The sequence below is a fragment of the Callionymus lyra genome, chromosome 19 (genome assembly GCF_982586985.1).
Source record: "Callionymus lyra chromosome 19, fCalLyr1.hap1.1, whole genome shotgun sequence".
Classification (NCBI taxonomy): Eukaryota; Metazoa; Chordata; class Actinopteri; order Syngnathiformes; family Callionymidae; genus Callionymus; species Callionymus lyra.
Genome location: NC_141836.1, coordinates 18,774,881 through 18,788,796, shown reverse-complemented (window position 1 = coordinate 18,788,796; position 13,916 = coordinate 18,774,881). Strand labels below are relative to the sequence as shown.

The 13,916-nt window shown below is 41.5% G+C and overlaps 1 protein-coding gene across 2 annotated transcripts; it reads right to left on the bottom strand.

Moving 5' to 3' along the window:
• Positions 1-653: 653 nt before the first annotated feature.
• On the bottom strand, positions 654-12,265 carry snphb (syntaphilin b). 2 transcript variants are annotated; one of them, XM_087781901.1, is made up of 7 exons: positions 12,122-12,265; positions 8,375-8,490; positions 8,097-8,240; positions 6,295-6,465; positions 5,950-6,057; positions 5,426-5,575; positions 654-5,347 (listed from the first exon to the last, which is right to left on the bottom strand). In XM_087781901.1, the coding sequence occupies exons 2-7, from the start codon at positions 8,422-8,424 to the stop codon at positions 3,511-3,513; spliced, it is 2,460 nt and encodes an 819-aa protein (XP_087638027.1). In that variant the 5' UTR covers positions 8,425-8,490; positions 12,122-12,265; the 3' UTR covers positions 654-3,510. The 2 variants fall into 2 exon arrangements, with proteins under 2 accessions (XP_087638027.1, XP_087638028.1); XM_087781902.1 differs by lacking the exon at positions 8,097-8,240.
• Between the last annotated feature and the right edge of the window lie 1,651 nt (positions 12,266-13,916).

Below are 13,916 nucleotides of genomic sequence, written 5' to 3'. Positions count from 1 at the left end.
TTATGCCTCGCTCACTGATTCATACAGAAAAACAGTTTTTGCTGGCTGCGTCCAGCATCAAATGAACAAGCTGTTTGTATTCAAGTGTGTCATCATCTGAGCTATGGAATAAAAAGCCAGCAAGGAGAGAGGTACATCAATGGTTTGGGACGAGCCGTGAGAAGCGCCTCCACTCCTTACTGGTGGTAAATCTGGATTCTGACTCTGTTTGTTATTTTAACCTTTGTCTCTGTTCTCCTTCCGATTGTCCGGGAGAAAATCCCTGACAGAATTGAAGTATATGTTTTTTTCTCGAAAAAAATTGAACATCAATGGATGAAAAGTTTAGTTTTGAATCATGACTAAAAAAGGCAATGAAGTTTAATGTCATGGTTCAACTCACTTAAATGAACACACATTATGTCCAGAAACGTTACTGTACAACGCACACTATTGTTATATCTACAGTATTTTTTATGTATCACTTTGTGTACTAATGTTTATTGTTCATTTATCATTTATCATATACATGTTTTACAATAGTTATTATTGTTTATTATTATTACTTCCAATGTGTAGTGTGTATCTATATATGTGTTTGTTATTTGTTGTTTGATGAGCTTCTACGGAAAGAATTAAGGTATATCTTATCTTATCAATTAAGACAAACACACTTTTTTCCTCCATGCTGTTTAATATCAGGGGCTCATGGTCTGGTGTTACAGTGGGGTGGGAGTGTGAACCAAGATGAATGCACACACTTTTGGCATGAAAAGTTAGTTCATTGACACCTGCGTCATCTAGATCTACATTAGATATCACATATTTCTACACAAGGCGATTAAGGTTGATCAGATGTTCAAGGGCTATAGCTTCTGTTACATATCTAATATTTATATTTAGCTATGACACGTTATCAGACACAAGACAAGAACAAAAGATATGACAGAAAACATTCTATTGACAAACACCCCTACCCTCTCTCATCCCCAATAAATATTTAGCATTAGGTGATTACACCTCAAGATCTAGCAGGGGGTTCACATGTATAAATGTCACAAATTATTAAAAAAACAAACAAACAATTCATTAATGATTGATTTGGACTGCATGGTTATGTTGTATGAAAGCCTAAATACACTCATTTATTACAAATCTTTAATTAGTTCTCAATGTTAAAGCAGCATTACGTAATAATATATACGTTTTTTTTAACTCTCTTTTAATGAAGGCTTAAAATGTAACAATTGGATATCTCCAGCTCTAATCTTACATACTGCTGCTGTAAAGAAGGTCTATAATTTAGAAGGCAAATCATTTTAAAAAGGTAAACATCGCATTGAAAAACAAAGATAAAAACTTTACTTTTAAATTTGTATGTATGAACCTCAATTGAAGATTACTTTATCGCACAAAATCATATTTTAATCCAATGACATTTTAGAAGGTATATTTAAAAAAATAACCAGTACAAGTTTAAAAAAATAAACTGTACAAGGAATAAAACAAATCTCCTCTTAACACACATGAACCTCCCCCCAAACTTGACGTTTAGAGCATTTTTCCCTGTGTCCAACATTTACAATTAGAGAGAGGGGATGAAGAGGCAGCCTTCCTCATCCTCACCCACTTCCCTCATATGGCTTAACAGCAAGTTCACCGTAAACAGCTGGGATAGTCCGCTGATGGTGAGATGACTTAAAGCATGGCAGTAACTATTTACAGAAGAGACTCACTGGTGTCTCCCAAGGCATTCATTCAATGAAGCGCACCACTCGTCTTTACATTTACCTGTAATCCACCTGACAAACCACTTTGATTGTGTAGTTTTATTTATAAATAAACAAAAAAGAATGAAGTTTAAACATTCCAGGTTTGGTTTTTGCTCTTTAGTAGATTCATTCTTTATCAAGGACCAATAGATCTCATAATACATGATGTACACAATGAAAAATGTTCATATAATATCAACTAATATCCCTATATTATCAACTGCCAGGGATAAATGTAACACACAAGTAATCATGAGAAAGAATATGGAAAGGAATTTCTCCTTGCTGAGAAAAAGTAAGGTTACTAAAATTAGTATACCAAACAATCTTAACTTTCAAGTAATTGCTTCTATAGTCATAAAGTGAACGCTAGTGCAAAAAAGATCAACTCTAAAAACAATGTAAAATCATCCTTCTGTGTTCTGCTGGATGTAGGTTGGAAAATGTTACAATTGCAGGTGTCTCGCTTCAGGAGCCATAATACACACACAACTACAGAAACATTCACATTTGGATGAGTCACTTATATGACCAAGGCTTTGGGTAGTTCGTCAGCTAAACAAATCATTCATGTGATTGATACAGTCCAGGCCGGAAACACACTGAGTGACACAGAAGCTCAGTTGGAAAAACATTTACAGCAACAACGACGTCATTCAGATTCGCTCAGTGAATCCAAAGAAATTCTTCAGTTTGGGTCTCATGATTAAAACAGACTATTTTGAGGGTGAAAGCTAATTTTGATTGTTACACATTTTTGGAAGTGAAAAGATTTATTAGAATAACAGTATGATTCCACCAAGTCGTATTGAAAACAACCATTTTATCAAATATGCACTAAACAGCGAAAACATTAAAACCTGTGCAATTACAAGGTGATTCGTTTTAGATGAGTTTTCTTGAAAAGTAGTTTCCAAGAAACACCACCAGGGGTTGTAATTTCACCATGGGTTAGTGTTCATGCACATCTTTAAAGGCTCTTTAGAATTCGAAGAAATACTACATATGTGTAACTAGGAATCCAAATATGTTTTCTCTTTTTTTTCTATTTCCGTCACAATAATCCAAAATTTGTTCAATAACATTGACAAGATAAAAGTGCTTAATATTTTTTTGAATTGAATCTAGTGAAGTATTTTTTGAAAAACGTGACCGGTCAGTCCAGCACTTTTTTAAATCGCTAGTGAATTCCTTTAAAGGGTAACTCATTCCAAACTCCAATTCTCCTGACTTACTCACATGACTTCATCTACAAGATCATTTTGAAGTTATTACTTAATGAAGTTCTCTCCTGTCTGAAGTAATGGCAAATGAGAGGTCACTCTGAACCAGCTGTAATCACGCCTTGCTTTGTTTATAAAACGAGTCCTTTAGAGGTGGAGACTTCCGGGATTGATGACGCGCGGTGACAAACCTCGATGCTTCACTAATCACAGCAGGAGTGAGCGTTATGATAAAGATTTCCTATCCAGAAAAACTGAAGTTTTTCAGTGGGCGGCGCTCAAGTGCATTTTCTAATGTGAATAACAAACAGACACATACTGATCAGTACAATAGAGGCCAGAGATCAATTTAAGAGACACTTAAATCAACAAATTAGTTAACCTTTGAGTCTATTTTATAGGACAGAGGTGTTGCAGGAAGCAGCAAGGATGAGAGGGAGCAGCACAAGTCAGACACAACCTTACTAGCTCCTGGTTCTTGCACGTTGAATTGTTCTGAAATTAATCTTTGCATGAAAGATATTTAAATCCTCCAATCATATGATCGATCCTCCGTCTCCCCCACCCGCAGGGTAATGTCGTAGCCCACCTCCTCTGCGCAGTGAGTGCAGTGCTACAGAGCAACAGCCCCGCAGCAGTGACCCTATATGATACATTGGCTGACCCTGCCCGGCCGGACCCCGGCACAACCATGCCACTGTGGGCACAACTGGGATGGCCACCGCGAGAAGATCCACCAAGAAATGACGACTCCAGTAGCTTCTTTCAACAGGGCCACTACCTTCCGAGAACTCTTCAATACTTCCTGATGCTTCCCTTTGCTCTTCGTCATCTATGTCTTCATCATCAATATCCTGCACCGCCACGACAATGACGCCCGCAATCTCATCACTGGATGTAGACCTCGTGGGTTGGGAGGTGTGTGGCTGATCAGGACTCAACTCATTAACCTGGATTGAGTCCAATGATTCTTCAACCTGGATAATATCCGTTAGGCTAGCAACGCATTCCTCAGGACCATCAGTGAAATTTAAAGTCTGAAGTTGAGTCTGAGTTTCAGTTATCGCCTCTTCTAAATGTTCCTGATCCACGGGTGCTATTTGAGTTTCGACCAAACCCCCATCTGACCCCCCCTGCGAATGCTGACCTTCCTCCATCACACTTATCTTCGTTTCCACGCCGACTACACTTTCATCCACTTCTTTCACCGTCACCCCGTCACTCCTTGGACTCACCAAGGAACAAGCCACCGTGGCAGAGCGAGGCATCGGCGAGACCAGAGGGGTTTTAGACACCGGGATGGGCTCGGTGGCCGTGCTCATGACCGTAGCCGTGGTCAAAGAGGTGGTGGTGGTGATGGAGTCCAGCTCATCCCCTTCGTCGGACAGCCAGGTGGACGTGGGGCTGCACGCCTTGGAGTGAAAGGTGCGTTGCTCTGCAATGGTGTCCAGGTCAGAAGGGTAGCCAGTGGTCGCCGGGATTGGACAGCTCTCCGTTTGAATCCCGGCCTCCCTCAGAGGGTGTAGGTACAGGTGATGGTGAGACAGACAAGGGTGACTCATACAGCCCCCTCCTCCCAGGCCACACCTGAAGGGTGCAAGACGGTCAGATGTGCAGAGCTTCTCGTAGGTAGAGTGAGGTACAGATGTCGACATGTTGTGGGGGAACGATTTGGGGAGAGTGTGGGAGTAGGTGTGAGACAGGGAGTTGGGCAGAGAGTGAGCGAACGTTTGCGTGTAGGAGTTGAGCAAAGACGCCGTTTCCTCCGAGAGAAAGGCGGCCTCCAGGAGCAGGTCGGCACGGCTTGGGATGCTGACGTCGCCGCAGCACCCGAAGCCACTGTCCTGCGTGCCTGCAGCCGACAGACTACGGAAGTCTGAGCCGTTGCCATTCCTGTCTGTCACCTTTTCGCTTAATTTGGTGTAGGTTGAGCTCCGTGTCAGTGAGCGGGCTGGAGAGGCATCGCAAGAACAAGACCCACCGCATCCATCCACGGGTTTAGGTATTCCTCCTGGACTTTCTCCTGATACGGATGCCGGTGCCGATCCCCCGACACGGGTCCTAAAACCTGGAATGCCCTCCGCTTCTTTGGCTAGCCCTGCCTGAGCTAATTCCATGTTGAGCAACAGATTCTCCAGCTTGTGGTTCTGAGTGTTGATGTCGTGAAAGTACCGCTGGACCCCGATGTCTCCGCTCAGACCCCCGGCATCACTGAGCCTGTCCCTCACGGTGTCGACTGCTAGTTTGAGTTGCTGGATTTCCTGACGGGCTTCCTTCAGGGCCAGCTGGGCCTCCACACGGTTGCACTCCTCCTCAAACCAGTCCTCCTGCATCCTACATAGTCGACCTCGCAGCTCATCTATCTCCGAGTCCCTGAAGCAAAAATACAGAAATATTGTACACTTGTGTTAGGGGGTTGTCGTGTTAAAAAATAAGACATAAATATCTCACCTGTCTTGCAGTGTGTGGATAGTCTCTTTCAATTTTGCTCGCAGGTGTCGGATACACACCTCTTTCTGCTGCAGGGGTGTGAGGTACTGTTCCGGGGGAGGTGGGCGGATTCCATGGTTGTCGGTGCATGACGTGTGCTTTTGGGGACGTCTAGAACCCAAACACACAAGACAAGGTCAAAATGTATTTTTCTTCTGAACTCTGTACTCTCATATCATTTGGAATTCATTGGCCTTCTATGGCACACGTGTCAAATTCATGACCATGGGGCCAACGCAGTTCCAGCAAGTAAGTCAATGAGTAAAATACAAAAAAATAATTAAGATGTATCGCCCAGTACCAAACACTGAAAAGGCAATATCCAATTCCTGTAAGGTAAATACACACTTTTTTAAACTAATAAAGATACCCCTTTTTTTAAAAAAAAAGCTAACTGCTTTGGAAGTCTAACAGATTTTACATTTTATTGTTTGTCTTCATAACTCATCTAATAACACAAAAACAACAGTGGATAGAGTTTGTACCCTTTGGTGGGGCTGCAGTCACTTCCTTTACAAGAGCCTGAACTGCTGCTGATGCTGTGTGTTGTGTTTCCGAAAGGATCTCTGTTGCTTGGAGCAGCAGGAGCTCGTCTGCATGAAAGTGAGAACCAGTTATAATTTCTCATCAAAACTCTGTTTTTGTATCATGTGTTCCTGGAAAACTCAATCAAGTCAAGTCGATCTGTGGTTCTCACATGAGAAATGAAACATTTGGATTTAAAAAAAAAAATTAAAGACAAAGATTGAAAACATAATCTGAATTATCCATGGCACAAAAATTTTTTCACATGCCGTGGAAAAAAAGTATTTAGAGACGAACAATAATACCGAAAGCGAGGGGTTGAAGCGGGGACTGTGGAACGACTTGGGGACTTAGTGGCAGAGTATCCTTTAGTTGGTGACTTAGTGGATGGATAGCCTTTAGTGGGCCGCATAGAAACCATGCCTCCCGTCTCCATGGGAACATAGTCTAGCTCTATGAATCTGCAATAGTCAAACCTGACAGAGAAAACAAGTAGAGTTAGATCACTCAGGATACATTGAAATCATGAGCTGCTGATGCAAAATATGAACAAGCACTTGGAAGTGGATGGAGCCCAAGAGAGGCGACTAAAAGCTATGGTGGTGAGAAGTGCTTTGGACATAAAAGGGAGTTTGAACGTAAACATGAACAGGAAGTCATTGATAATTTGTTATAAAGAAGCTTGACTTTGAATTCTAATGCTAAGATTTCAAAGGGATGACAAGAGTAAATGTAATTGAACTTTTTCAGGAGTTCATGTGTTTGTTGTATTTGTTCCTTCCATTGTCAAATTATAAAATACCAGACACTTCCTCAACCTTCAGCAGCTGCTTCCTGATCCCTGCTGGCTTTTCCTTTTACACCCTCTAGTAGTTGTTTACTGGGAAAAAGCCTTTTCGTAGGTGTGTATTGTGCTGTTGAGGGTTTTTCAATGATGTCAACATTGTGTGAGCAACATATTTCCGCTTTCTCTTTTTAGAGGATTTCATTTGGTCTGAAAGACTTTGAAAAGCAAAAAGACAAACACTAACTCAACATTTTAACATGACACATAAATCAGAGGCCATTCACTGGACTGTTTGCAGCTCAATGCCACCATACAGATGTTTCATGGAATCGAATTTGATTGTCCTTCATATGCTACTAGTTGGTGCTAAGTCAGAAAAAGTATTAAACCAAAATGTGTTAACATGATTTATATCAGCTTGTTTTATTCAGTTGTTTGAATTTTAGGCACAAACTTTGTTTGAAGAAATATAATGATGTATAGAAAAATAGCTCATAAGAGTTTAATTACGAGATAATATCTAGATCTTCCCATGTTTCCTCGATCATTACCACTTACTTTAGTTGTACTTCATTATTGTTTATTACTAAAAAATAATGAGTGACCAGAGTTTAACTTTCAACCAGCATAATTGGTAAAGAAACATACAATCAGCATCTGATAAAAGTAGCATGGTAGCAATGGTTGTGTGTTGCCAGGCAGTGACGCCCAGAACAGAGTCTGCTATGAAGATCATAAGCCAGGGGTTCTGAAACCCATCCAGAAAAGGATCGTGCAGGTGATTTGTTACAACCAGTTAAGAATACATGAGTTAACAAATCAGGTGTCAGCTCAAAAAAGCAGCAACACGTGATTTGTTGAACTAAATGTGCTGGACGGGTTGGATAAGCCTCCACAAACAGAAGACACAGTGTGAAGGTTCAGACGAGACCTCATCCATTGTCCGAGCCATGACGTGCTGCCTACTGAGCGACTGCCAAAAGTACATTAAAAGCTTCTGATGCCACTCAATTAACCCGGATTGCAACTTTATGACAATGCCGGGAACTCGCTTACGTGCTTCTCTCTCTCTCCAGTGATCACCTGGATCACCGCTGTGCATTAGCTGTTCATGTACATGTAGCCACTAAAGACACAAAAGCCTCGTACGCAGCCTCTACGTTGTTATCAGGACAGTTGTCGATCAGTAGATAGATCAGTTTTACTCTCCATTGTTCTGAACGGATGAATAATTGTGACTCTGCTACAAGCCTCTCTGGTGGCTACAGTACATGCTGCACTGTCGCATGCGTCTCTGGTGCTAAAACCAAAGTGTCTCACGCAGGCGCCGCAGGCACCGGGGCCCCTACTGGTGCCGTAGCATCCGTTCCCGACCCAGACGCCTGCTTGGGCGCGGGGACGGGAGAGGACCCCAGTATTTGCTGCAGGCGTCGTTTTGGCTGCAACGCCCTGAGAGGGTTGAATCTGAGAGGGAAAGACCATAAAAAGAGATGGAAACACACCTGCGCAGTGGATCATCACACACCTGATTACAGTCAGAATGTTCGAATGAAAAGACATTAGTATTGTTATTTTTTGTTATTGATAATGCTACTTACCGGCGAGAGCCTGAAGCCGACCTCCGATTGGCTGGGGCAGGAGCCGACATGAGGCCCAATGGAACTGTGATCTTTTCTCACTTTTTCTTCTTGTTCCTCATCTCAGCAGCGAGAGCCTACACACACACACACACACACACACACACACACACACACACACACACACACACACACACACACACACACACACACACACACACACACACACACACACACACACACACACACACACACACACACGCTGAGAGATGTACTGTTGTCTCACATATGCTAACAAAGCAATGAGAGTTCATCGGTCAATCATAATTACATCATCAGAGTTCTGACATTTAAGATGTTTTTAAAGAGATTAACGCCTTTCGGATGGATTTTCATGTTGAACGTTGTAATAGAACAGGGAAATTAAGCCGACTCTATCTAGTCGATTGATGTTTTGTTCCGTTCTAAGGAAATTATTTTATAACATTTTTTTTAATAATTTTCTTTTTATTAGATTTCTTTCACATTTTACAAATGTTAAGTCTTTACCCGACACTTAAACGGAGAGATGAGATAAAACAAACAAACACTAATCAATAATTGATTTCCCTTATAATGTTTATCTAAGAATGCAAGACAGAAACTGCTTCATACCAGTGTCTTATTACAGCTTTTTTACATGCAACCATGATTATTTTCGTTAGATACAGATCTCATTAATTAAAACAATCACTTGTTATTCCCATGGACATTGTTTTTAATGTGTTTGGTACCGAATATCAAAGAATAGTTCCAATAGTTCTTTGACTCCTAGTTATTTTTGTACATTGCCAAAAAACTTTTCTTTCTACATGTATCACCTGATCTTTTTATTTAAGGAGTAAAAAAAAAAAGACAAAAGGCCTCATATTCCAACCAAATTCCCTACAGATCATAGATGTTGTTGTACTTTTGTTTTGCATATATCTTCCCATTCTTCTATTGTTATTTCACTTCCTGTTTTAAAGGAGAGTACGAATAAGAATACTAGCTTAGAAGATCTCCAAGCTGACGACCATCATTATTTTGAAGATTGGGATCCAAGTGATTTATCAGCCATCTTTTGTCTCCTATGACAGCCATCGTGTCACCGGAGCGCTCCTGTCCTTCACCTGCCTGCAGCATCTCACTAGATGCCAGCAACCCCATGCAGGATTTATGCAGTCAGCTATGTTACGTAACCATCTCCAGCTGAAGTCTGCATCATCTCTGAGGTAACACGTGTGCAGCGTCAGTGCTGACGGAACGGTAGAAGCAGGACAGCCAATCACGGGTGAGAGTTCACCACATCTATGCCGGACAGTGGTGCAATGGGTGTTGGACGTGATACAAGGTCACTTAAGCCGATAAGAAACTGAAACTATTGAGTCGGGTCAAACTGAATTTTGCATGTTTTGTAGTTAAATGATTATATGTTCGTCATCAATATTTAGTTCATTATGTAGGAGGGAAACAACATTTGTCATACGACAACATCAGGGCAGGAGCTCACTCAGGTTAGCCTACTCAGCACCGCATCAGCTTACACTCTGTTTTCTATTTTTGACGTGAGGATTATTTTCCCTCCTGCTGGTTTGAAATGATATATATATGGGCTGCAGTCTCCTGCTCTTGCTCCAGGATTATTCAAGCCACACAGTCAGCAGCTTCCATTAGTCTACTAATGTTCTCAAGATGATTGTGATGGCTTGAGGCCAACACTACGCTTAAATTTACAAATGAGTGGATGAAACATTCAGAAACAAACCCCTCCCTTTTCTTTCAAAAAGTATTGTATATTTGAGGCAAAGAGTGCTGAGCCAGAAGGGATATTTTTATTCTCTTCAAATCTCTCTCCGGTGAAAATATTAACGTTGTTGTCATAACTTCTATTGGTGGGGACAAGAATTGAGATGAGATTGAACTTGGTTGCTTTTTAAAGTCACGTCATCATTGATTGGTGTTTTAAAAGTTCATATAAACAAGTTTATTCTCATAAATTATAATGACTTAACTACTCGAACATGATGATGAATTAATACTATAGATTAATGTTTATTTTGGAGGAGACATTTCTCTTTTATTTGTCTCTACTCCTGTTGATATTTGCAGATGCACGGTTGAGATTCAGACAGCAATTACTTCAAGTAGAAGGGAAAAAAACACATGCTGCGACTATCATGTTACCATGGCGACCATTATTCCAGCATTGTGTGGAACGTGAGATGTGCTTCAGGGCCAACAGGCTGCGAGGCACAAGCGACAGAGGAGCTGTCTGTTGTGCTGAAACAATGTCCACAGGACATCCTTCTGAAACATGAAATGTTTTTTGAAGTTCTCATCCAAAGAGTAATCCAACTGAACCCAGATTTGTTTAGTGTTTGGTGCTTGAAAAATGGTGTTTCTGTTAGCTAGCCCCCTAACTTAGACCACTAAAGGTCATTAAAGGTTTCAGTTTTGTTTGACACACCGTCTGTGCACTGTCCAGTTTTCAACCACCTGTTTCCTTCTTAACCTGTAGTTATTACAATATCAGTCAAGTATTAAGTCCCGTGTTTATCCTGTAACTCAGAGAAAGAAAAGAATAATGGAAGGTGTTTCTGTCAGTACAATGTCATAGCTATTAATGTAAAACCTTGAGTGGTTGTTGTCAAGAAAACATGAAAATGTATAGATGTCAGCTCTTAAATTAAACTTTTATGAGATATCCTTATCCGAGGAAACATTGTGTGCAGCATTCACATTACTGTGAATTTCACTTCAGGCTGTCAGGAGACTCAACTCCCTCCCTGTCCTACCTTCAATCTCACCTTGAACTACCTGTGCCTTAACTTTGTTTTTTGTTTATATTCTGTTTATTCGTTGATTATTTAAGTTTGTTGAATATTTAGTTCCTTAAATGTCTTAATTAACGTCTGTTTAAGTCTTTAATTGTTTTAAGTGTTTAATGTCTCTTGTTCAGTCCTTTCAACTGTATTCATGTTTTGCATCGTGGGTCAGAGAGGACCACAATTTATGCATTTTTGACAATAAAAGAACTTGACTTGAATGAGTGACTGAGGTTTTGCACTTCTCTCTGAGAGTCACACTTGTGTTTCTGCCTCATACATCTGACAAATACAAGGTTTTAGTGTGATGTCATGAACGGATGTGTGGCGGCCCTGAAGATGGTAGAAGGTGACACACACAATAAGTGGATAGTGGATTTCTATCACAACAGACGCTCAGGTCGTCTGTTATTACTAGTCTTTGAGTCAGCAAAATTTGCCATTGTAAAAAGCTATTGTAAGGAAAAGTCAAGGGAGTAGAAAAGACGCACAGTGCGTCACAGACGCTGAAGTTTCTATTGACCTCCGACAAAATTGCAAGTGAACGCATCACGGAGAGTAGAATTGATCTAATGTTAGTGTTGTACTAAAAAAAGTGAGTTGCCATTTGCACAGAAGCAAAGATGCTGCAAGGTCAAACTGCTGCGCCAGGAAACTGTCACGACTGCTTCAAACATGGATGCCACTCTCTTCCTTCCAGGAAGCCGTAAAGGCTCTGGAACCTTCTTCAAACCAGAAGATGAAAAAAAAAGAGGAGCTCGCAGCATCAGTACCATCTGCAGCATCAGCACGAGCTGCACCAAAACAAACCCAAAAGGCTCATCGATCGCTCAAAAACAAACACCGAACTTCCGCAGTGCTGCTCTGGGTCGTGTCAACATCTGCGTGCACAATGACACCCGCGGACGAGCGTGCGTCTTACCTGCACCATCGGAGCCGTGTCCGCGCCGCCGGTCATCTCACGACCCCATCACCACATCGAGCGTCGAGGGTCCGCTCTTTCGTGCATGGTTCACGTCGACTGGAGGATACGATGATCTTGGCATGAACGCCCGGAGAGGAGACGGGTGGCGGTACAGGAGGAGGTGCAAGGAGGCGCGCCGCCGCGTCACGTGACGCAAGCACGGCGATCAGAAGAATCGACGCGTCACATGACGATGGATATTAAAGGGGAACACCAATAACCGAGGGAAACTAATGCAATGATTTCAGTGTCACTCAAATTTATCTTGGACCTTTAATTTACTCATCAGTTTGTTTCTTTTTGCACAAAACTTTAATTTTAACAGTTTAAATGTTATTTAATTAACGGATGTATTTTATTCATGTTGTTAGTTTCTGTATTTTGTTTGTATTCTATTTTTGTATTTATTTGTGAATTTGTATTTAAGTAAGTGATTTTATTTTCGTGACATTTTTTCATTTAAAGGGGCGGACGGTGGCCTCCAGAAAGAAGGTTGTTGGTTTGCTTCAAGGCCAAGCCAACTTGTGACCTTTCTTTGTGGAGTTTGTATGTTCTCCCCGTGGTGCGTGGGTTTACTCCGGGCACTCCGGTTTCCTCCCACAGTCCATGACTCCAGTCAGTAGATCCATCAAGCTCAGAGGGACAGGATGATCATTCCAAAGTTTAGGAGCAACATCCTTGAACGATTTCTCTCCTCTGGTTCTGAACAAAGAACCATCAACAGATTCGGATCCACAGACCTCAGAGCATATGTTATCGAAGTTGAAATTGAGTTTTATGGCCGTCAGTTGTTGGTTCCCACACTGGTTGTTTCTGGACAGAATGATGAATGGATAATCGGGCGAATGTCATCAGGTACATTCTTCACAAGTCTAAATTGTGTGAGTCTTACTGGAAGACTGTTGCTAGTCCATGTTCCGTAGTTTTGTAGTAGTATTTTTGTATTTTTTGTCAATGCTGTCAGGTTTGAACCCATAGAATGCTGACACTGTTCTTGATAAGGTCGGAACGGTCAGGTGAACCTCAGCCACTCTTCTCGAGCCTGAGCAGGAGTACCTTATTTGGGGCCTACTACCTGGCAACATTTCTGGGTCACCAGGTAGCACATGAGATTAACAGATCTTGTTGTCAAGTATTAAGACATCTTCTCACGTCACCACATTGACTGTGGCGAGACAAAGGATTTTGTTCATCGCATCTCTTTGTCTGACGTCCCATCAGATTGCCATACAAGAGCGTTCCCCTTGTCAGTACCTAAAAACTGAGACAGGTGCTTTATGAGACGGAAGAAAAAGAGATAATAAGAAAGTCTACAAGCGAGTATAAGTCACCCCTTGTGCTGGTGTGGAAGAAGAATGGGAATCTTTGCATATGTACAGATATTAGGTGGTTGAACAAGAGGACGACAAAGGATGCACATCCTCTTCCTCAACAGGCAGATTGCTTGGCTGCACTTGGTGGGAATTGTCTATTCAGTACAATGGATTTGAGTTCTAGCTTTTACAACATGCCACTGCATGAAGATGACAAGAAGTACTCTGGATGTACAACTCCAATGGGCCTGTATGAGTACAACCGGCTACCACAAGGACTCTGCAACAGTCCAGGTAGTTTCATGCGAATGATGACAAACATTTTTGGAGATCAGAAATACCTGAGCTTGCTGTGCTACTTGGACTACAAAGACTGGAGATGGTTTTTGACAGGCTATGTTGTCACAATCTGAATTTCTTGGTCATGTTGTGGATGAAAA